Source organism: Aythya fuligula, chromosome 1 (genome assembly GCF_009819795.1).
Source record: "Aythya fuligula isolate bAytFul2 chromosome 1, bAytFul2.pri, whole genome shotgun sequence".
Lineage (NCBI taxonomy): Eukaryota > Metazoa > Chordata > Aves > Anseriformes > Anatidae > Aythya > Aythya fuligula.
The window spans coordinates 33747902-33773253 of NC_045559.1; the positions used below are offsets into that span (position 1 = coordinate 33747902).

At 35.9% G+C, this 25352-nt stretch overlaps 1 protein-coding gene across 1 annotated transcript in view; it reads right to left on the minus strand.

Moving 5' to 3' along the window:
- LRIG3 (leucine rich repeats and immunoglobulin like domains 3) overlaps window positions 1-25352 on the minus strand; it is a gene marked incomplete at its 5' end in the record, with an annotated part of 43265 nt that overhangs the window by 6997 nt on the left and 10916 nt on the right. The window contains 14 exon segments of the mRNA XM_032206923.1: window positions 438-758; window positions 4317-4349; window positions 4352-4479; window positions 6824-6895; window positions 7300-7371; window positions 8047-8127; window positions 9347-9488; window positions 9554-9563; window positions 9920-10055; window positions 10366-10411; window positions 10414-10486; window positions 10488-10509; window positions 12856-12999; window positions 13637-13771. Of these exon segments, the coding sequence (XP_032062814.1) occupies window positions 438-758; window positions 4317-4349; window positions 4352-4479; window positions 6824-6895; window positions 7300-7371; window positions 8047-8127; window positions 9347-9488; window positions 9554-9563; window positions 9920-10055; window positions 10366-10411; window positions 10414-10486; window positions 10488-10509; window positions 12856-12999; window positions 13637-13771 (1415 nt within the window).

Genomic DNA, 25352 nt, shown 5'->3' on the forward strand with positions numbered 1-25352 from the left:
CATACAACCTGAATTTATCAATAGACAGCTAACAGAAAAGGAGGGAGATATGAAGTCTGCAGGACTACCAAGATCAAAATCTAATTCTGCTAACAGCTTCCTTCATGATCTTGCCACAGAAACTCTTTAAACAGTATAGACATACCCCCTGTGAAGAAAATATTAGTATTTAGATTAGTATTTTCCTGTTGTGTTACACAGACTTGTCACATTTACTAAAAATTTGGTTTGTTTTTTTTTGCTATACTAGTTCAGCACAGTGGGCCCAGATGTAAAACTGGACGGTGATCTTGGAACCAGATACGTTTCAAGAAATCTCAGCTTATTAAGGGATCTTCTAAAAGATGCAGATGATGAGAATGGAAAGAAATATGTTTACATATCTTGATTAAAATGATTATATTTCAAATCCACAAGCAAAAAGTAACATAACTTACTGTTTACTGTAAGTTTGGCTTTAACAGAGTAGGATGAACCAAAGTGATTTGAAATAACACACTGGTATTTCCCTTCATTGCTGAATTCAACGTTGCGTAGCCGAAGGATGGTAGTATACTCCATCACTTCACCACCCTGTGCCCGGAGGTGTGCATAATTCTCCATTTCAGCATCATGCAGTAATTCATTGTCTTTCTTCCATGCAAAAGTCATTGGGGAATCACTGCTGCTGGCTGCCGAACATACAAAACTCAAATTGGAGCCTTTAATTGCTGACTGGGTTTCTGGCTGGACAGTTATCTGTGGCTTAGGAAAATCATCTGCACGGAGGGGAGAAGGGAGAAAAACAAAAAGTAACACCGAGGAAGAGAAAAATATATGTGAGCCCTGAGGACTCTTTTTAGAAAGAGTTTGTAAGACTTGTTTTTATAGTTTGAGAGAAGAGTCAACTAAGTATTTATAAAATGGATACACAATGCTTTCATTTTAAGTTTTGTCAACCTTAGGGCATTTAAAGATGCCATATTTATGATTTTTTTCTGCCAAGTCATCTCTTATTGAAGAGAAAGCACATTTAAAAGCAGACTGCATGTACAGTTTGTTCAACAGAAGCACTGAAAAGAACTACCCCTTGACATCTGTAAGAACTATTTCAAATGTCAGTCATGAAGCCTACCCTTCATCTTTACAACACCTGAGGTTGCTATGATTTTTTCTTTATTGAAAGCATAGTTCTTCTGCTATCAGAAACAGCAAGTTAAAGTCCAGGGTTTTCCCAAAACCCATACACACGCACAAAAAAAAATCATGCACAAAGTAATTTTTCAGATTATTTGCAGCGTTTTGTATACCTTGCAAATGCAGCAGTGCTGAATCCCTAAGAAGACTCCACACAAAAATATCAAACGGTTATTTTCTGGAGGTCCTTTCATGGAGAGTAAGTTACCCTAACAACACTTATGTTACTTCACACGGTTAGTCACCTTCTGAACTAGTTATTTTGTCAAATGCATGTAGACGCATATACAAAAGGAATGGGCAATTAAATGCTTGGTCTCCAGAAGTAGAAGCTTAGAGTATTCCCAGCTCCATGATGTCTCCTATCTACCAACAAAGGCTCAAGCCCAAACTCTGCACGTAGTGAAGGAAAAGCCTTCCTAAATCCAAACTACTCCTTACCACAGACTTGCTCGCACTGCAGAGCGTTAAAGGCTTTACCTCACCCCTTCGCCTTTTTATGTCTCATCTGCTTCAGAGCAACAAACAAAAGGATCAAAGTGTAATTTCTTTGAAAAACCTCAACATAGCATGTTGCAAAAGAACATACAGATAGCCCGTACCTGAACCATCTATAGAACACCTGGAAGTCTGTAGCTGAGCTCCAGCTACAGGGTAACATGGAAGTCCTCCTGATCTGGGACTCCTGATCTTGGATGTGCATCTTAAAAATCTCCCAGGCCACTTAGTTTTACCTCCTTTATACCTGTGTATTAATCTGTCCCCAAGACAGATTACAGCATTTGCAAAAATACTTAATACTTGCATTGACTTTGCTCAAAGATAACTTTAAGAAAACATAGTATATACTTAAATGAGCCACATGAAACTACAGCAGGACATATTTCACTCTGTTTCAGTCGTATTATCAATGGAATAACAATATAATTTAATGTGGCAATTATTTGGGGGAAGCTGTGAGAAAGTCACTCAAATAAGCAGTATTACAGAATACAAAATAACATCTCAGGATAAAATAGCAAACCTGGTTTGTTTTTTTTTTTTTTTTTTTTTTTTTTTTTTTTTTCAGTACAGCATGTTTATTTGAGTACATGTATCACACAAACACAGTTACACAGACGTATCACAAACATACACTCTTTCACTTTTGAGGAATATATTTCTTACTTTATAGAAGCCACTCGGCTATTATATAATGGATAACTATTCCTCACCTGGGCTATACTTCTTTTTTATTTTATTTTATTTTTTTTTAGCAACATTAAACTGAATTAATTCAGGTCACCAAAGCATCTCTTCTACTTTTCTTCCACAGGTATCTTTGGTACAGAAACGTTTCATGATTTGTTTCAGCTTGAAATACATGCTTTTAGAAAATATAAATTATATGGTTTTCCTATTTTTAGCTTCACAGAAGCTTGTCTAATATGTGTCTTCCTTTAACAAATACAGGATGACTCTCTCCTGTCTCCTGTTTTTAAAAGTGTAACTTCACATGATTTGAAGGATTTATACACTTACAACAAATAATATGTAATAGATTATTTTAGTTTCAGTTTCAATCTATTCCTCCTGAAAACTCTATAAAGCAAACGTGGTCATTTTAAACTTATAATGCATGTACATCCAAAAGTCTAATGATAGCACACTTTTAAAGATTTAATAAAGTAAGCAGTGAAACACCCACTGATTTCATTAACAGATTCTAGTTACTTCTGCATCACAGTTACTTTGTGTGTTAAATGTATCTACTTACTCTTAATACATCCCTCTTTGCCACACATTTTAAATGTTTTAAAATTAATTCATTACAAATGGCATTCAGCAACTAAAAGAAAGATCGCTGTCCCCTGTGGTTTAAAAAATAAGAGATATATATTTAAATCCCCCAACTGAATATATTGCCTGAGTTTCTCATAAATAATTATATATTATTCATATATACTTCATTAACTATCGAACAATCAGTAATTTCCTGCACTATGTCAACTTCTACTTTTCAGCACTAGCTAAATTATGCACTATGTACTCATTAGTTAACATTAATATATTAAAACATTTGAATGCTAACATGAAAGGATAATTTTTTTTTTTTTTTATGTATTATTTTATATTCTGTGCCTGCTTTGTCACTAAAAACAGGATATGTTTAGAAATAGCAAAAATTAAGCAATCCGGTTTGCAACAAAATGAAAGTTATTGAGAAGACAAATATGATAACTGTTGTCTCCAAAGAATATAAAGTTTGAATTGCATTAAGAGAAAAATCAAATGTGCACAACAAAATATGACATCCTGTTAGCTTTCTGTTTCCTGTGATTTTCCAAGATCTCACATAATGTATCAGAGTATTCAAATACACTTGTATCTTTGCTCTGAACTCCTAGTGTATGTTCACTATTCTCTCCCTCACGTACATCAAGGTGATAATGAATGCTACTAAACATATGAAGAGATATGTTATTTTAAGGCAAATGCTATCACCTCAAATTCTCACACTGTCAAGTAAGAATATTTTATTGGCATTCACTATCTGGTATACTGAAATACAAAATATTAGTAGTACAACTGTGGAAATTGGATGTTTCAAAATACAGTTGAAATACAAGCAACAACTTGGTGATTCCAAACACTGCTAAAGTAGACTTCAGGCACACACAAAAAAAGGTCAGAATATGGCTATTTTACCTTCAAATTTTCTCAGCTTAGGAATAACATCAAATCTGATGAAGTATGAAAGTAATTTACAAATAAACAAAACCACAAACAGCATCTTAAGTTTGCCAAAATATGTCTCACTTAAAAATGATAGTTATTTAAACAATATCAATCCTTTAAATCTAGAAAAGCATATACATTTACCACCACAAACTGTCGAGCTTTCGCTTGTACACTATGCTATGTTCTATATAAGCTGTACACGAAACAAAAGTCAGAAAAATGTCAGTTTCCATCTTGTAGAAAGCCACAAACTTTTTTTCTACATCAGAGTTTGGGAACAGAGAAGAAAATGTTAACAAATATTAAACCCTTTCCATTTTACTAGTGAAATAAAAACATATCAGAGAAACCACAACAAAAAAATTGATTCATTCAGCGAATTTTTTTTCTATGAAATGAGGAATAGAGAACATACTCACCACAGACAAATCCATCAAGGCTGACGGCAAAATACTTCTGCCTTTTAGCAGCTGAGGATGGGCACAACTGGCATTTACAAAGCTCTGAAAGTTGTTCTCTGATAACCACTGTGGTAGCCATTTTAACTGGCAGTCACACAAGAGACTCGATGTGTTTAAGTGCCTAAGAAAAAGCAATTACATTCAAAGACAGTTTGCCTTTTTTTCTTTTAGACAGGTCCTTATGAACACAAGTCAATACAAAGCTAAGCTTCAACCTAAATACATACATTATAAGAGAAAGATACCAATACTATTTAAGAGAAAGATACCAATACTATTTAGTTCAAATCTGATTACTGTATTGTCAGGACTTCAGTATTTTACAAAGCAGATATGTTATCCTCAACTCCTTGTTTCTACTACATACATAATTCCAGGCAGTTAGGCACATTTCTAGTGTCTTGGGTACAAAACTGCCATCAGCAGTGGAAGACACAGAATGGGCACTTAGGACAACAGTCCAGAAGGCTCTCTGAAAGTTAACATCAAAAAAAATCTGAGGCAATTTCCTCATTTTCCATTTTTTTCTCCTCCTTGGGGAAGGATGGTTAAAAAGAAGATGTGGTGATGAAGAACAGTCAGTGGTGCAATAACAAGTGTAGGAATGATTATCAGCTTACCTAATTTACATGAATAACTACATTCACAGAGAAAGAAAAAAAAAAAAGGCAAAAGAATAAGCCAAAGGTATATTCTGTGTATATATAATCAATAGGTAAAGTAGGGAGAGTTTCAGTTTCAGCTAAAAACTTAGAATGACCATTTAAAAAAATAATTAAAACACAGTCAGTAATGAAACTCTTATCAAAGTCTGCAATATTACCTACTCTTGGTGAAAAAGGAAAAGTAATTTATGGATCCAGCAAGAAAAATAGCTGTAAAGGTAAATGGAGACATACTAATTAACATAAAATTCTTTTTTTTTTTTTTCTTGAAAAGGAAGAAGCTCTGTGCTATCTTTTCACCCTAACACTGCAGAAACAAAAATCCAGGGATGTCAGCCGACCATTTCACATCTAAATGAAACAGGTCATCTTTCATTGAAGTTCTAAGGGCATTCTTGTTATTCTCAGGAGGCAGTAAAAGCACAGTAGTTTTAGCTATTCTGATGCACAGGATACATGTCATATTGTTTTCAGATTTACTCTCTAGGGGCCTTAAAATAAAACAACTAGATGGGAATTTTTATTAAATGACTGTACTTCTGAGAAAGTAAACATAGCTGTAGACATACATATTGTTTAATATAATTGTCTACATATTGTTTAACATAATTGAGGTGCACCAAATGTTTCAGAAGTAATAGGGGGACAACAGCAACTTCTCAGTAGTTACTTCACTGAAGTGTTCATTGACCGGTATCTTCTAGCATCTTACATCTCCTGGAGCAGTGTTTTAGCCTGTCATTCCTTCACATCTGATCACTCTTCAAATCATCTCCATCAAAACCCGTCAGACCTGGGCTCCCACAGCTTCTCTTTTGCCAAATCTAGCAATTGCCCTGCAACTGGCTAGCTAAGTTCAGCAAATTAATCAAGTAATACAACCAGATCCAAACTAAGGAAGTGGAAGGCAAAAAATGGCTGGCTATGTGTAGGAATATGGCTGCTGCTTTCTACAACTATGCCACAATATGAGTCAAACTGAACTTTAAATGAACCAAATACGTAAGGTTTCTTGATACCCTCTCTACTGTGCCCAACACGGTAATGGTAATACTGGAGAACACAAGCGAGAGGCTCCAAGTACTCATAATAAGAACTACATCATTTTGCTATTCTCCAGTTTGTTGCTGCAGTACACAATAGAGAAACTCAGAACAACAGATCTGACTACAGAAGACTGATATGAATAGAGGAGGAATAAGGAAGTATGAACTGTGCTCAAAACACCAGGAACAATGACTAAATTTTTCTCTTCAGCAAAATGCAGCTATAAAATCTAATGCCTCGATCTAGAGAAAAAGAGAGGGGAAAAAAAAGCTCACTAAAAAAAAAAATACAGTCCTTCCCATTGACCGCTTCACAACTTTTGTGAAGATCTGTCACTTTGCTACTACAGGATAGAAGGCCCCAATTATAAGCACTGACAACCAGGTCTTTACAAAAGAATTACGTTACTTCATTTCACTGGTCCAGTAAGCTTCAGCTCAGCACAGCATTGCTGATGTTATAGCACATTACATCAAAGTCTGCCTTACCTAACATCTATTAGAGATCAGCCAATTTAAAATCAGGACCCCGGACACCAAATGTAGCAGAAAATGAACATTTCCTACCCTACACTATCTTACTTAAATACACTCATCACTTAAAAAGTAAAAAGTAAGAAAACTTTGACACCTTCAGAGATGTTAAAATAAGAGTTCACCACTGCATCAGGCAACGTCTCACAAGGCTTTTTTATTTATATGTTTATATGGATATACACATTTAATAGATGTGACATTTTAGACAGAAACTTACAATTCTTTGAGTTTCTTCATTTGTGAGAATGCATTTCCTTGAACTGACATAATTGCATTGTTACTTAGATCTCTAAAAAAAAATCCAAAAATATAAAATAAATAAAATATAAATATAAAAATCATTAGGGGAGGAAAGAGTAATTTATTAAATTGAATGTATTTAGAATGAAGACTCCAGGAATAGTTTGCTACTTTACTGATATACAAATGATTCCCTAGCTCAAAAACCAAAGCAATAATATTAAAGAATTTTATAGCATGCTTAATACACGTAACACTTTCTGCATTAATATCAAAGCTCATATTCAGCAGATTTCAAAATTAGAAGAAAACTCTTAAGAATACTCCATCATCCAGGGTAGGAGTGTTCCATTCAAAGTCATGAGTAAAGCTTGTCAGTCCTATTTTTGTTTCAATTAGTATCAAAATTCGTTTTTTCCAATGTTGGTTTAAATGTGAATATCTACTACTTACAGGTGTTCAAGTGCATCCAAGCCAGAAAATGCTTTCTTTGTAATGGATCTGATCCTGTTTCCTTGCAGTATCCTGAAAAATATTAAGAATATAATGCAAAAAAGATGGGAGCATTTTTGGAGCTAAACAATTGCATTTGTGACATTTGTTTCTAAACTTGGACTAATTAGCACCATTCAATCTTCCCCAGTGCAGGCAAATGTCCTCACCTTTAAAATATACCCATTTGTTGTACTCAACATCTCAATTTTACAATGATTTTAAAAGATGTTAAAAGTATAGAATTCAGTGATGTAGGTTACTTAAAAGTATACACATAAGCATCTTTTTTTTATTTGTAGACGTGCATTTGCAAATTATATCTTTTTTGCACAGAAACCTTTTCTATTGGATGCTGCATTACTTTATTAAAGACTATTCCTGTCACTATGCCTCTGTAGTATTTGATAATACACTTACACTTCCTATATTATAGGAAACCCTCATTCTTTCTAAAATGTTTCTATAAATAGTACAGCATTTAAAATTTGAATGTATATTTCAGATTAATTTGACTTGAAGTCTGAAAGTTCTGTTTATAGAAAGGAAAATTTTATAGGCAAACAAAACGGTAAGGGAGAAAAATCATCTCAGCTATGGAAAATATAACATCATGTTGGACTGGCCCCTTGGAACAGGCATAATATAAGGTTGTTTGTTTGTTTTTTTTTTTTAAGGAATCAGACAAAATATTGTAGCAGTACTCACAGCTTTGTAAGTTTATCCAGACCAGAGAAGGCACCATTCATATCTTCAATAGTCCATGATATTTCATTGTTTTTCAGATCCCTATTTAAAGGAAAAGGGTATAGGGAGAGAAATCAATGAGAACTATCAGTTATGCCTTTTTCCACTGAGAATTAGAAAGATCACAAAACCAAAGCTTTGAGAACTGTCAGAAAACATACCCACATTCCCCCATTCCCCTGCAAGGTTTTTCAGATATGGGACTATCACTGAAGGAACATCAGATCAACTGCAGCCCCTTTCAATGAAAGCACATTTGCGCCTTTTTAAGTTCTTAACATTAACACACAGAGAACACACGGATTTATTAATAAATCAATCATTTTTATATCCTGTAATGTCTACAGTAGTAGTTAAATTATCTATGAAGCACAAAGATTAGAGAGATTTGTGAAAAGATGGTGTCTCAACAAAGAATCAACAGGGTAGGGCTAGAGGAGAAACAAGTCTAGGATAAGTCTACTACCTAATTCCTACCATGTCAATGTAGGCAACTGACAAATCTCTGACTACATCTTTTATGACCCGTATCTCTCCACGTACTTAAAAAAAAACAAAACAAAACAAAAAAAACCAACAACAACAAAAACATAGCACACACCAAGCGTATGAGGAATGAATATACCTCTGAATGTTAACAACCATTTCAAAGCCTAAGGGAAAAGTAACTATTTCATTGATCTAGGTAACAGATGAATTGGTGATACAGAATTGGAAGAATCTAATGAAGCAGAATATTTTTAGATTAATTTACTTCTTTATTCTCCCTTTAAAAATGCTATTTCAAAAAAATATATATATATATCAAATGCTTACAACAACTGCTCTATCAGTATAAGCATCAACATAAGAAGCGTTGAGTTGTGCCACCCTAGCTCTACCACGATGGAAAACACTGATCCAGTTAAGACACAACTGTGACCCAGGATCCCAAAAGCTGTGGGTAGCAGTGCTGCCTGCTGCCTTTGAATTTGCCTTTACTCTAATAATGCCACAGGAAGTTTGTCTTATAACTACCAGCATCCATTGCGCACAACCTTAAAGAAAGAAGTCTTCCCTTTCACAACTACTCTGAAAAGAATAACTTACTGAAAAAAATGTATGCTTATCTAGGAAAATTAAGAAAAAGTTTGTGCATTATTTTAATTAAAAACACACAAAACAAAACCTTTCTGTGCACTGGGGTTTTTGTTTATTTGTTTGTTTCCTTTTCATTTTTTGTTTGTTTGTTTTACATCAAAAATCAAGTCTGTCAACTTACAAAGTCTGTAGACTGGAAAGTCCCCGGAAGGCACAATCAGCAATGTAGTTTACTTTGTTGTTTCCAATATATAGTCCAACCAGCACGCTTAAGCCAACAAAGCTTGAATCATCTAACCTTGCTAAATGATTGAATGTCAAATCTCTGCAAGTTCAAGGAAAAAAGGACTTTAATGTTTATGTTGCAGCATTTATTACTCAGTTCAACCCAGGTGATTCTTTCAGGCAGGGAAAATGTTCTTTCCCTTACAACTATCACAAAATCCACTACACTATTTTTGACCATACAGCTTATGTAGCATTTATGATTATTCACAAATTACTGCAGGATGAATTTCTTTATTTGAAAATGACTGTGTTACAGCTTTCATACAACTGCCACAGTGAAATGAAGGCAGTCATGGTTGGCTTCAACTTCTTCCAACAAATGTAACTGTCTTACACACAAAAAAGTTGCTGTCACCTTGGAAACTTTGTTATGAAAAATTCACAGATCAGTGGTAAGAAGCTCATGCTTTGGCATGTACCCAGGTTTCAAAAACTGGAATAGAAATAAAAGCTACTCACAGCTCACTGAGTTTTGGCAAAATTCCCAGGCATCAGGACTGATCCTGCTGATGGCATTTTGGCTGAGATGGAGCTGCTGCAGCATCAGCAAGCCATAAAGCCAGCCTTTGGTTACCTCTGTTAAGTTGTTATGGTCCAGCTGCCTGTACACACACAAACAGACAAAAGTCCTAAGATTCAGAAACTCAGTGCTGTGCGTGCTTTGCCATGGGTCCACATCTGACTTCACAACACCAGCTAGATAGCTGCAGTCACTGTTTACATTTAGAGTTGTATGCATGCATTCAGAGTATGTTATTTTACACGCGTAGTGCTTAATACTAACTGCTTTTCAAACCACCACCAGAACAGTTTATTTCAAAAACATCTTTAAATCTTAGCAAGCAGTTCTGTTCTTTATGTTCTATTCCGCTTAATATGCTATCAGCAGAATCTATGAAAGTTGATACTTACAAGACTTCCATGTTGGTTATCCCCAGAAAAGCACCATCCATGAGCTAGTAACACCATTTCTCTGTAATTTTAATGACTTCAAAGCTGGAAGTCCTTGGAAAGTGAGTCCATCTATTTTTTTTGATTTTGTTGCGATTCAGCTCCCTGCATCAATAAATTTTACAGTTATAGCAGAGCAAGTTTACCTGCATACCAACAACCTTTCCTACGTCCCTGGAAACAACCTTATTTAAATACATGTCTTGCACATAAAACAACAAAAACGAGATGCAATACAAATTGAACATGTTTACTGTATATGTTATGTTTAACTATTTGAATACTGTTCTACCTTTCCGATACTGAGGACAAGTACTTGATAGGTCCTTGATGTTCAGCTATAAAGAATACTTGTACATGTAGAATGTTATGATTAATCCTGTTCTCAAAAGTGAAAGTAAATTCCTGGTGTCTATCCAGAAGTAGAGTTGTAAATTTGGGCTTGTAATTGCAATCAATAATCCAACCTAGCCAGTATTAAATACGCTGCACATTTTTCTCTCTTAATCTGGAGTCAAGCATTCTTTCCCTCAGTCTCCACAACTAGTTACGGATAGTTTCTTCCCTCGTTCTCAGTGGTTTTGGCACTCACCCTCCCACCACTATACACACACCACTTTTAAGTCAGAGACTGTAAATGTACCCAAGTTAGTTATAAGTCATAACTAGCTGGAGAACTAGCTGCAGTGACGGTAGCACTCTTGTATTTTCCATTTCCCTGCTCTTCACAGCATTTTCTTGGTTTTGGTCCGTTTCAACCGTAACACCGGCATCAACCCAAGCAGATTTCTGAGCTACGTGAAAAAGGAAATCTACCCCCATGCAATCACAGAGAATATTAACTACTTTTATAATGGTGAATTTTAAACTAGCTACTCTTGGCTAAATTAACAGTTTTCTTGTGATGCTTTTTTCTTAGCAGCAATTGATATATGAAGAGACAGGACTGTACAATACTAACAAAAGGCCCTCATATAGCAGTGAGTGATCATTTGCCTCTCAAGATAGTCTTTGGTCTATCAACCTGCATCCCATCAAACCAAGAAGAATCCTCTTCTTCCCTCCAGGACATAAAGACCTCAATAATTCTCTCTATATACTTATCATTATACAGTTACTATACAGTTATTTTATATACAACTACATTATTACACAGCTATTTTGCAGAGTCTCGGTCTTGGAATAATTCAACTTTCCTCTCACGTGTATACAAGCTCTATCTGATAATAACAAATACCCAACATAAAACCCTACTCCTCAGTGTCTGACCATCCACAAGCTGTAAAGAACATTCAGTAAGTACAACCTTCAATCTTCCCACTCCTCCTCTGAATACCTCTTTCAGGTGATAATACACTTTTTCTGCTTTCATTGCAAATTAGCTACCTGACATAATTGGATCTGCCTACTGACTGAATTGTGAATGGGTAGAACTTTTGTAAATAAGAATATTACCAACTTACAAAATTTCTGTTGAATCTGAAGATCAAAAAGTCTACTGAGATCATTAACAAATCATGAGCTTTTTATGACTATTTTCACACACTTCTGCAGAGGCTGAAGTCAAACAAAGGTTTAACTTTAAAAAAAAAAAAAAGTTCAACTTTTAAAAAAAAAGTTTGACTGTGTCTTTCCTGGGTGCAAATGCAGTTCCCAGTTCCCAAAATTCCCAGTGCTGCCAAGCACCCTAACACTTCACTGTTCTTGTGACCTTTTACTTTCAAACTTATTATAAATTATAAACTAACAGGGTTTTTAATGTTTCAACTCTTGACTAACTTATATGGAAAATAATTATTCACGATTTAACAAAGCACAGTTCTAGCCCATCCTCTTGTCAACTTACTACACTCAAGTTTTCCAAAAAGTGGAAGAAGATGTTTCCCCAGCCTCTTTCATATTCAATAGCCTTATCTGTTATTTATTAAGCAAAATATTTATAGACTGCACTATATCAGTGAAATCGATGGAGATCTATTTGCTTGAGCATATTGCTTATTGTCCTACCTTCTGAAAGCAAATTAATTCCCTCCATTTAACCATAATGGTTGGACTTGATGATCTTAAAGGTCTTTTCCAACCTAAATGATCCTACAATTCTGAATGTTTCTATAAAAATAAAGACAGACTGATGTAGTGAATGAAGTAAGTATATTTCACTATTTTCCAGTGTTTTCTTACAAAAATACTATCACCCTTTCTCCATTTTGTCTTGCCCTTTTTTTTTTTCTTTTGAAAAGCAAAAACAATTTTAACACAAAGACTATTCACATCTCACCAATATATAAAACTAGTTTTGTTCAGTACAAAGCTGTGGTTAGCAAGGGTTGTAGTAATATGTTTTCTGTGTCTGTCTCACTCTGCATCTGGTTAAATTAAAGGCTAAAGTTCAAGCACTGCCAGTGCTTTGGAAAATCTGAAAACAATTAGCCAATTGTAAGTTGCACTTACAGGTGCTGCAGATGGGAGAGTTTAAACATCTTTTGAGGGATTGCTGAAATTTTGTTCCTGTTCAGTTTCAATACTTGAAGTGTGGTAGACAAATTGTCAAAGGTACCAGGCTCCATGGAGGTTATTCGGTTACTGTTAATGTACCTGTTGAAACAATGTCTAGAAAGTTAAATTTACAGGTATTTAATAATTTTTTAATACCTAATAGTGAAACATAAAGCTCTTACACTGCCTATTCCACGATAAACTCAATTTCATTAATCAGAGCTCTTGACAACTTAATCCACAGTCAAATAGTATTTCACCACCAGTATTTTCGCTCCACTCTACAAGAGTGTATTTCGGCAGATGATAGCATGTTGCCAAAATATATTATGTTGCAACCCCATTACTTTATTCTCAGCATAGCTTTGGCTTTGCTGCATTACTATAAAAAGAATTAACAGAAATTCAAAAAGTCCATAAGACCCCATGTAACTCAAGACTTGACCAACCCCCACAACTTAAGTTCACTTTGCTACATAATTATCTCTCTCCAGACACATCTATTTGTTTCATCTTCAGATAATGACCTTCACCATGGACTAAAACACTTCATTGCACCAACTGATGTATTCAAATTTGCAACTGATAATAAGATCGGTGCTTGAAAGTAGGAATATTTAGTGGGTATCTAATTAAAAAAAAAAAAATTAGTGCCTCAAAACACAGCCAAAAATTTCCCTCAAGATTTTTTGAAAGTAATCTGAAAAGAAAAAATGCAATACTAGGTTTTACTTACAGATACTTGAGCTGTAAAGAAGGAAATGAAGATATCTTTAGCTCTGATATGTTGTTGTTGCTCAAATCCAAAGTTTCTAGACTCTGAAATGGCTTCAGATGTTCAGACAAAATGTTGGCAATCTTGTTACTGGTCCTGAAATTTAAGGACAGTAGTTGAAAGTCTCTTGTCATTTTCAGAGTAAAACTTGTTAACTATGCACCACTTACAAAAGTTAGTATTTCATTTCCCTGGTTGTTCTCTAAGCAGACCATTCATTTCTAGTCATCCCAAATCCCAGACCAGAATGCTATAAATAAACGTGTTCATCAACAGTTCTTAAAAAATATTCCCAGGACACTGGATGTAAAGAAGTACTTTCATCCAATTACTGCATTTCACAACTTTTAAAGCAAGACACGAAGCTTTATGATCATTTATTTCTGAACTATGCAGAAATATCTGGTATTTGCACTGAACAATATATCACAATATTATAATGAAATCAGGTATTATTTTTTTAACCAAACTAACATCATAGTAGCCATATATTCTCCTTCTTTGTTCTGAAAATTCCTACAGCATGAAAATCAGTCTGAATTTCCATTAAAATAGAGCTAGATGAGATGAATGACAGTGTGCCCTCCCCCACCCCCCCCGAAAGACATTCTATAATTTTGCAAATAGATCTAGTATTTCATCCTGCAAATTTTTCTAGTGTCTTAGCAAAGAATAAAACTTGTGCTTCTCAGAGCTCTTCACAGAGGGTCTGGACTTCACGTCTGGTCAGGCTTCAGCAAAGCATCACACCCAATTCCACAACATAAACTGCAACTACTTAAAGACATGGGTATTCTGGTCTACTATAAGGAACACGCCTACTTTTACTTCCAATAAAATGTACTTTTTCCAGCAATCCTATTTTGTGTTCATATACAGCAACTACCAGGCTTTTCATTCCAGTTGCATAATGTGCAGAATTGTATGCATACATCAGCAACGTGAACAGGGTTACTCGTTTGGGGTTAATGGTACATAGAGGAAAAGTGATCATGATTAATTAAGCGAATGTAACCCAAAATGATCCTTGCTACCTTGTAAGTTCAAGTCAGTTCTTGCTGCAGTACACTCTGTACCTAGTATAATGAATGACCAAAATTTAGGCACTCTCCCCAGCTTCGAGAGATTGCAGGCAAATGTGATTTCAGGTTAAATTATCAACAAAAACATTGATTCTGGAAAGTGTTTGCCTTTATTGGAAATAATTGCTCTGGATTAAATAGTAAACTACTCATTTAGGATAAGCATGGACAATCCTCACATATGCAAGGGAGGGATTACTACTTAAAACAAAAAAATCCTGACTCAAAATTAAACCATAAGTTAGATTAATGGGCCTTCTGACCACATGTGGGAATGGGTAAGTGATCTTGCAGCCCTCCAATGCCGCCTTGTATCGTGTTTCATTCCTCAGGCTGTCTGGTAGAGCTACCTTTTTTCTTTTAGCTTTTTTTTTTTTTTCAACTCTTAACTGAAAGTATTTATAATAAATGGAAACAAATTACTTTAATAAAAAACAACAACAAACACCACCACCATGTGTCAGTTCCACTGGCCAAATGAGACTGTGAGCTAGATAACAGGTCATAGAGAGTTGCCTTTATGCATTAGTTTGTTTATAAGGTAATTACTAACAAGGTATTAAAACTGCCAATTACTTGAGTGACGAATAAAATTTTCCTTGCAGTAAAAGTGTGCTCCAGCAGAAGCCAGCAATTTCCTGAACTGCACGCCTCCTAAATTGCAGTGTGAAAGTGTTCAGTTATAGACATGGCTTACACAGTGCTGTCTTTGTGTCAGCATTGCTTCATAAAACAGAAATTCCTTACAGCTGGCAGGATAATAGCCCCTGTATTACAAAGTTTAGTTGGACCTAATGGAACTGAATAAAACTCTTATACAGCCTTCAGATTAGCACTTAAACTAACTGGCAAATTACCTGACACAGGCCAGGTTACAACAAAACAAACAAAACAAAACAAAAAAAAATACAGCTTATTTGTTTCAGGGAATGTTCTTTCTCAGTGATGACAAAGTCATATCACGAGGAAAAAGTAACTTCTTTTGTTCACTGAAACAGATCTACGCATCAAAGTTCTCATCCATTTCACAGTGAAAATCCAATAAGCCCCCACTGTACCCCCCTGCCTAGTAGAAGGTACTGAAATGCAAAATATTAAGTGCTTCCCTTCTTATTGCCCCAGACTGTTTTCTCTTGAAAAAAAAAATTCAAACACCCTAATTCACACTTAGGAGATTACCCAGCACTGAACATATCCCAAGCAGTTCTACCTTAAGGTCCAACTTTAGTTAAAATGAGAATTTAATTCTAATTCGATTTTTCTTCACGACATCATTTAAGTAAATCAAATAAAATTTCTATCAGCTTCCTCATCAGTGCCAAATACACATCAAAATTAGTCAAGAAGGACATGTTTGAAAATGCAAGCATGCTTAATTGTCACAACACAACCAAACAGCATCCTCCTGTCTTGTCACAATGACGTACATTTGCTCACCCTACAAAAAAATTCCAGTGAAATTTGCAGTTGCTGTGCTCAGACAAAGGGAGCTGCACATACTACACGGGTTTCATTTTTCACATCCTCAAGGGAAGATGAGAGCAGACGGAGATCCCCCTCCAACAAGCGAACCAGTGCACCAAGTTCTCACGGAAGCATGCCTGTGGGAGTCAGATCAGTTTCTTCATATGCACAGGAAACACAGCATGCTGCAGCTTCCTTACAACTTTTCCTGATTCAGGTGAAGAGACAGGAGCACTGAGAAATATAGGCAAAACCACCAACATACCTGCATGAATTTGGATATATCTCTGCCATTTGAGTGTCTACACTCCAACTTCCAGGAGAAAAAAAATAAGTGCATGCAGACTGATCTAATTATTCTCACACAAGTCCATGTGAATAGCATCTTAAGACAGAATATCAGTTTTTCATTAGGGATATGAGAAACCCTAGCTTTTCCTCTCTGCATTCATGACTTTAGCCATACCACTAGTCCAAAACATTTATAACAGCCCTATCAATCATGATCTCAAGATTCATTTCATATAAACAACAGCTACAACACATTTGACATATTGACTTGTACTTTCCTTGCCTCTAGGGAAATATAAAGCGGGACAGCAACTGCTGTATCCATTTTGTTAAGGATCTAGTTAACGCTACTTCAACACATTTCTTACATACTGAAAAAAACATTTTTTAAGATCTGAGATAGTATAACTAAGAGTCTTTTGATTGTCAAAATGCAATGTGTTCAATTTCAGAGAAGTAACTATGTAAACCTACAAATTAGACTGCTCATTGCTCTCATTCTGTAACATGGAAGCTGCAACTCTGATAGATTAAGACCTGAAGCCCTATCTTTTCTTTCTAAACAAAACCTCAGCACAAATACATATATATATTCCTGCACTCCTTTCTCAACCATACCTTTCTTCAAGATAGATCTTGATCTGCTGTGTTTTGAGAACCTCTTCATCTTTTTGTCCTACACCATGATCCTGACAAGGAGCATGTGTATGAGTCTGGAGGTGGAGCAAACTGGTAAAACTGCAATTGTCTAGAAAGACAATTTTGGAGAGCTTTGTCTGTGCAGACTGTTTTCCAAAGTTGTTAGGTATAAAACAACTCTGTTTTAACACCTTTGTAATTCTGGACTCAGAGTAACTCCTGTCCCCCAACTAACCCCTGGCTGAAAGGATATATTAAATTTGTCTTAGGAACATGCAAATGCAATCATGCTGGAGTCTCTTGTTAAAGACTATGAGTATCTATAAGGAGAAAAAAAAAAGTTCTGCTAGGGCCAGATATGTCTTTCTGAGCATTGCTGAAGCCAAGATGCTGGGGTTCATAGATGTTTAGTTTGATGATCTTGTGTTTACACAGCTTCAGATTAGAGCTGGCTTGGAGGCAGCCATGTCAGCACAGGCAAAGCGGACATGACTGTCGCATCCGAGCACGTACAGGGTGGTCTCCATTACACTGCAGCACAAAGCCTCCTTTTTCATATTTCTTTAAATCTTTGTGGTTGCTCCAACCTGTCTTCCTTCTGTTCACCCACTGGTGTCATACAACTGCTGTCATACAACTATTGCTTCTTGAACTTCCCTCCACCCCCCCCAAACTCCTCCAGACTTTTGGAGCTCTCACAAGAAACAATGATGTGAAGACAACGAGAAGAAAACTTAACCAAAAGATAAGAAATAATCTTCTATTACTTCATCTTGTAAAGATGAAAGATCAAGATTGTAATAAATTTCCTTAGAAAGTGTTGGAAGACTCATGTTTTGTGGCTTTTAGAATGAGGTTAGAAAACTTTAAGGAACGCATACCACAAAAAAAGTCTCTATAATAACTCCCCTAAAAGAGAGAAAAAAGATTACATTTTTCCACTGATTTCTACACAGTTGACTACTAAAATTAGACAGAACTTAATGAACAATTGCATATCTTAAAATACTGTAGTTGCAATTTCAAGCTTAAACTCCCCTTACAAAAATTCCCAGATGTGAATGAATGGGACTACAAACTTCTCATCACCAGACATCCAATTAATTGTATTGAATTAAGACCCTCCAGTTTTTAAAATCTTTGCAACAGTTAGATATGGTGAAAAAAAAGGTTTCCCATGAAATATTTCTGAGATGATAGTGCCAGAAATAGAGCCAGGAGCTGGCTCACTTCCAGTCCTAGTTGTAAGTCTACAAGTCTGCTGCCCGGTTGACACACAGGCTCCACATGTTCCTTGAAGCAAGCAGGTCTTTCTTCTGAAGGCCTCGTTCTTTCCACATTCCTTGTCTGTTATTGTTCTTTCAGGCCAGATGTCAGCAAGTCTCTGGTTTTATTTTTTGTGCTTTTTGATATATAGTCGTAGCTTTATAGTATAAAACCAAAACTCAGAAGACTACAGCCTATCAATTCCTTGTCCAAACCTTGGGAATTATGAAACCACACATAAACTGAGAAAAGGTGTAGAGAAAGATGCAGAATAAAACTACTCCAGGATTCAGAGATGATTTCATCATCAAAAGAAAACAGAGGCAAATACAAACTTCCAAACACTTGATACTTCACAACAATTCTCTCCTGATTCCAGTCATAATATCAGTATGTAATGTAAGTTTCCTTCCAAACTCTTCTCTTGATACCCTGGCCTCTTCCCATTCCACTTCTTGGCCTTTCCAAAATAACCATGTTACCTAGCATGTGATAGCTAAATGAATGCATAAGCTCATCACTTTATTTTAATGAAGGTAAACAAAAGCAATGAAAACACAGCTATTTCAGCAGGAGCTGACAATAGAAATAACCCATTGCAGACTCGCTGCACTCCATGATTGTTAATTAATGCTAAAATCTTACAGAACTCTAAGTATGACCTAGATTAAACCCAGTGTAACACCCTCCAATGTTATAAACCACATTCTTGATCTGATTTATGGACTCATTAAGTAAAAACATCTATCCTTTACTTTCAGAGACTATTCTCCCTTTCCTAGAGTGCACTGAAGACTAGGCACTTCAGACTGGCCGCCCTTCTAGGTCCACTCCAAATCTCAATTGTTGAGGGATCTTCTCCTTGTCCACTTCTATTTCACTCAAGGCACTGAGTCACCACATACCACTCTTCCTTGCAATAACCGTCTCCCACATCTCTATGCTATAAACCCAGTACTTAACACTTGGCATCTCAGTTCATTCCAACTTTTAATGGTAAAATTTCCTGCCGTTCTTCCATTTTGTCCCATGAGAATAGTGCTCTCTGTTTTTCTGATCCATTATTCTTTTTAATTCATCTTTTTCTTTAACAGTGTTTCTCAGAAAATCATGCCAGTTTTTCCACTGCAAATAGCTCATAGAATTTGCATTCTTTTCCATTCTCATTGCAAAAGCATTTGTCTAGGCTCTCACTACTTTATATTTCTGCTACAACAAACTCTGAGTTTCTAGATACTTCTTCCCTTTCCCATCATTCAATCTAATTGCTGTCATAAAAATCTAGTTTCCATGTCTGCAGGTCTGACTAAGGCAGGTTCCCTTTCAAATTCTTTCATTTACCTCCTCTTAGTCTCCACACCAAATGTCAAAGACTGCAAAAACTAATTCCAGTAAGTTTCTTTGCTCTAGCTTTTTGCTCACAACTTCAGCCCAAGTCACACATGGTTTACCACCACTCTCATTTTTGGGACTTCCTCCAAGTTGCCTTATGCCTGAAGCCCAGTCTGGCATTCCTCTATCCCTTTTTTCAATCCTTCTTCAAAACAAACTCTTCCAGGCAGCATCCAAATCTTAATCCTTCCCATAATAAAGTGGTAACTGAAGAGATGACAAGGCTGTAAAATATTTGACCAAAATTTTCTTAATATTGGGAGCCAGACTTCAGTTCAGTATGCTAGATTTATAAACACACAATACCACTTTCTCTGGCAAGCATAGAAGGGAAAGGCATCCACTCCTACTGAATGCAAGCTTTCATTTTCAAGACTTGCATCTAACCTTCTTTCTTGTGACTGCAGCTTTCTAAATATGAACTGAGATAGCGTTCTTCTGAATTCCACATACAGTGCTTTTCTCAGCCTACTGCAAGATGGCAGTCTGATTTGTCATTCCTATTCTTATTCCAAATAATCCTGCAAACAAGGGCTATGAAAACATATATGTCTTTACTGAAGGCACTTTACAAAAGCTTTCCTCACTGAGATACTGCCAAACAATGAAAATTATCACTCTTATTTCCACATCGGCAGTTTAGCAGATGTATAAACTATTTTACATGTTTGCTTCAACTAATTCAATTCTACTTCTCAAGATGACTGTATGAAGCATGATCTGGAATGTCAGTATTTAGATATACATTTCCCTATTTTAAACAGAAAAGGGCAAACAATATTACCCAGGGAAGTGGTGGAGTCACCGTCACTGAGGATGTTTAAGGAAAGGTTGGACATGGTGCTTAGGGACGTGGATTAGTGGGTGACATTGCTAGTAGGATGATGGTTGGACCAAATGATCTTGAAGGTCTTTTCTAATCTTTACGATTCTATGATTAAAATAAGACTACTACTAAATAGAACAAAGGATTAATCACCACTTTTTTCCAGTAAGTACATTTGTGCATAAAATTAGATAGGTATTTTTGCTGCACGTCAATTAATCAAACTAGGATGAGATAGCACACATATTAAGAATGAAAAACAGTGATCAGTACATGTTCATGTACTGCTCCTCCAAAAAAAAAAGTGGGTGCAACACCCTCTTCTCATGGTAAAAAGAATGGAAGAAAACACGAAGATGCCAAAAATACAGACGAATTTACAGATCTTTCATCATAGTTCGCCATCTTATTTAGCAAAGATCTGAGAAGCCACTTCCAACTTAAAAGAGTTAGTTTAGTTACATGTAAGAGTGGAAAAAAAAAAAAAAAAACACCTTTTTTCAGACTACATATCTGAGTTAAGTGGTATGGAACACTCCCGTTTTTATTACTTATAAGAACCTGACATTGCAATACCATAAACTACACAGAGTAAAGATTTGTAACACAATGGAGTTAGCTCTGCCTCCACTGCCTGAAAGAGTAAGGCTTTACCAATCTCAGGGAACAACTGTGTTTTAAGTGGAGCAAAGCGCGCTGTCCACAGAGGAAATTTTACTGATGACTGAAATCATGATTAATGAGCAACTAAGCAAGATAAAGGGAAGAAGCTAATATAGTAAGACACAGAGATAAAGCTAGGTTATTCAGATAATATAGCTTTAAAACTTCACAGCTTGCTTATGCAACCTAGTATATTAAACTTGCAGATCTTCTCCAGTAAGTTCACCACGGCCTCTGCACAGATTAGGTGAGCAACAAGCAGAACCAGCCTTTCAGAGCAAATACCAGTCTGCACCTGAAAAAACTTTTTAGGCATTCCCTGTTACTTTTTGTTTGTTTTGCCTTTTTTTTTTTTTTTCTCCTCCAAACCTTTGTTCTTGACTTAGATAACTTTGCTGCTTTATTTTCCCTGTAAAGATGAGGACCTGGCACTTTTTCAATATAGCAAGTGAAGCACTCCTTGAACAGCAAAGGCCTGAAATTAAAAATTGAATAATTAGTCATTTTAGAGTGGCTCACCAGAAAACTACATTTAAGTTAGAACAACTGCTTACTATGAAAAATTGTGATGCCCTACAGTTAACTGACTATTTACTTCCTAGTTCTTTTCGCCCATTTTATCTCCTGGACATTTTTTTTTTCATTTACTTCTTAAGCATCCAGGATGCGACTTCATGTGTCTTCAAAGCATTTAAACTCAGCATATATCAACAAAAAGATGTTACAAACTGAATGCTGTTGAAAGTCTACTAAAAACCAACCCATGGATTCAATCTAGCAGCTAACAGACAAGTGTACACGTTTCAAGAAACCTCACATTTCAAGATACTGTCGATGTTCTTTATCATCTTAGATAAACTGAACAGCTATGTTGTTCCTTGTTTCAACTGCCCTAAAGGCTTCCTGTGCAGATGGGTTTGAAGAACCCTCCCGGGTAGGAAAAAAAATAAAAATCTACAGTGTTGCATATTCTATATGCCTCTTACTAAGTAAGAATGTAAAACTTGAAAAATACTGTTGAATCATTGCTCCTTTGTTCTGCGTCATGAACTTCATATTTTCCACTCTGGCTTACTAAAACTGACTATGTGTGTTCTAGATTAACATGATCATTTTTTAAAACATCAGCTACAGGAATACTTCTATCTAGATCACCTGTTCCACATATATTAGTGCTTTAAAATCAAAAAAATTCTATTCATCAAGATGGAAAATCTCTTAATTATTTAAAGCACTTCATTTAATGCTAGCCTAATGTTAGAATTTCCCTATATACATGTTGTCGTTTAACCTGGCTGGCAGCTAAGCACCGCACAGCCATGGACAACACAATAGAGACTTTGGCATGTATGTCTTTTCAAGTCCCTGTTGCTGAGATAATTATTGTACAGCATAACCTGGGTATAGGTAATAAGAAACTTTTTTTTTTTTTTTTTAATGTTATAGTTCTTATATTTTGATAAGAACAATAAAATTTATTTGGGGAGGCAGAATACTCTAATACATGAAGTTGTTCCATCTCTCCGAAGTCACTGACTGCCGCCTTCCATTTTCTAAATCACTCAAAATACAGTACACTGACGATGCTGGATGATGTTCACAATTTATTTATTTATTTAAGTTCTACATATGAAAGAGCATGAGTTTACAATTTTCAAAAGATATTAACTGAAGTAGACTCTGCAGACAAATGATAGTTGGTAGTTAAATGCCATACAGGACTTTCATATAAGGATGGTGCACTTATATTACTCAGTTTCAATTAATTTCTTCAGCTTTAGTTGCACCGCTTTGCCCTTAGGTTAAAGCGCAACCCGAAGCATCTTTAAATGCCCTTCATCACTGACTGTTGGGAGGTTCCCAATTATTGTGAATGTAACCCAATTTAATTCTAAGTAATCTTTTATTAAACCAAATCATTTCTTGAGCTCTTAACACACCATGAAAACATATACTAGACCCACAGGCCTTTTTTGTATCACATACATTATGCTTATGCATGCATACACAAAAATGACAACACTGAACAAAGCCTCAGTCTTGTATGATCATACTTTGATTCTGGTATATAGTAACAGCATTACCTATTTCAAATTAATCAAAGTTAAAGCATAAAAAAGTCACACTCAAACAACATTTGTTTGTTTTACTTATGTGGGTTAAGTATCTCTTCCCAAAAGTGGAACCAAGACTTCTTAGTACTTTGAGAAGGCATCAAGTCTACTGCAGTAAGCTCAGATCCTGTGTGCTAGCATGTTTGTTTGTTTGTTTTTCCCTCTAGGAAATCATTAAAGGGCTTATCTATACTACAGAGACACTATGGAAAAGTTCTGGTAAGTCTTTTGAACATTACTAGCTTACAACCAAAGCAATCGTGCTGAAACATACTTGATTTTAGTATATACTACCTTTATACCAGTACATATAATGGACATCTGAAGTGTAAAAAAAAAAATTTAAAAAATCACTTCCACTCTTCAGAGTACAAATATAAGGAATCCGGATTCAAACTAGGTTCAAAACTTTACAGCAATGAAAGACCTAATAGGCAAGGTTTTCTTCCCATGTATCAATATCATGGATTCTAGCAGGTTTTCATGATCAACAGGACAGAATTAGTATATCTAATAAGGAATACCATTAGAATGGGAAACATTGAGAATTTTGCTTGTTTTCCTAGAACTAGAAAATCTGTGTCTGGTAGAGAAATGGGCACTGAAGAGATCCACTTATCCAGAAATAATGGAGAATAACTCATTCATTCTCCCCTAAGTAAAGAATTTTCTAACCTGACTCCCTGCCTGCGGCAGGGGGGTTGGAACTAGATGATCTTTAAGGTCCCTTCTAACCCAAGACATTCTATGATTCAAAGCAATTTCTACATCAATTTAACCAATTTCAAAAGCACTTCAGGAATACAAGTTAGGAAACATCTAACTTATTTCAGGTTCTATAGGTAAATATGGCTACATTAATACAGCTACATTACTGTGGATGGCATCCATACTCTCTATATTTGTGGTAATCAGTTAGCAAATCTAGTATTCCCTCCAAAACCTGATGTTGACCAGCACTTGGAGTGACCTGGCTGCCTGCTACAGCTACTGTTCTGACTGGTGAGCTGGAAGTCCCTGGAATCGAATGCCTCAACTTCTCTCTTTCTGCCTTCTCTCCCAGAAGATAGTGAAAGACTGTGTGTCTAGGCAGAAAGAAAGCCTGACATTTCAGTTTCAAATAATTGACTTAAATGGTCAATCATGCTGAAGGATATTATCAAACTTTTACAAGTAACAATCACTGTAAAACAGGCAATGCCCAAGTACATTTGCCAGACATTTCAAAAGGAACCTAATTTCAGACACCTAAAAAGTAGTTTGAAGTAGGTACCTGGATGGGCTTTAGTGGGCAAGTCATCTGAACTCAGAAAAGACTTCAGGAAGAACAGTTTTCTCCATTCATTCTGAAGAGGATCTACAGTTCCCAACTCATCCTTACCGTGTTGAACTCTCAGGAATTTAGGATAGGGAAGATAAGTCCTACTCTTTGCTCTGTCCAGCAGGTATTTCATCTATTAATGTCAGGGAAACCATGACAGCTTCACAGCCAAAGGCCTTCAGAACAGATTTAGCTCAAAGTACCACCCATTTAGTTCATAGGAGTTTCCGGATTCCCAGAAGGCTCAGCAGCTCTCCTATGTAGTCTGATATGATACATATTCATCACATTTTATCTATGCAATGAGCATGTTAGATGCATCTCCAGCCATATAATGAGCCTACCTGCATTTGCTTGTATATTCCTTCACACAGACATATAGTCTTTCCAGGGAAGTGGTGGGGGTGTGTGGGCCCAATACCTTTCTCTCCCACGGTATTCAACTCTGTTGGCATCCATACAAAACAAGAAGTTGGCATCGATGTTTAATATTACCAACAGACTTTGACCATGAGACTGGGAACATCTATTGCTCCAGGTATGTTTACCCTTCATAATTCAGCAGTATGAAAATATCTAAGCTAGATAAATATCAATTAGATAGCTAGAAGTGAGGTAG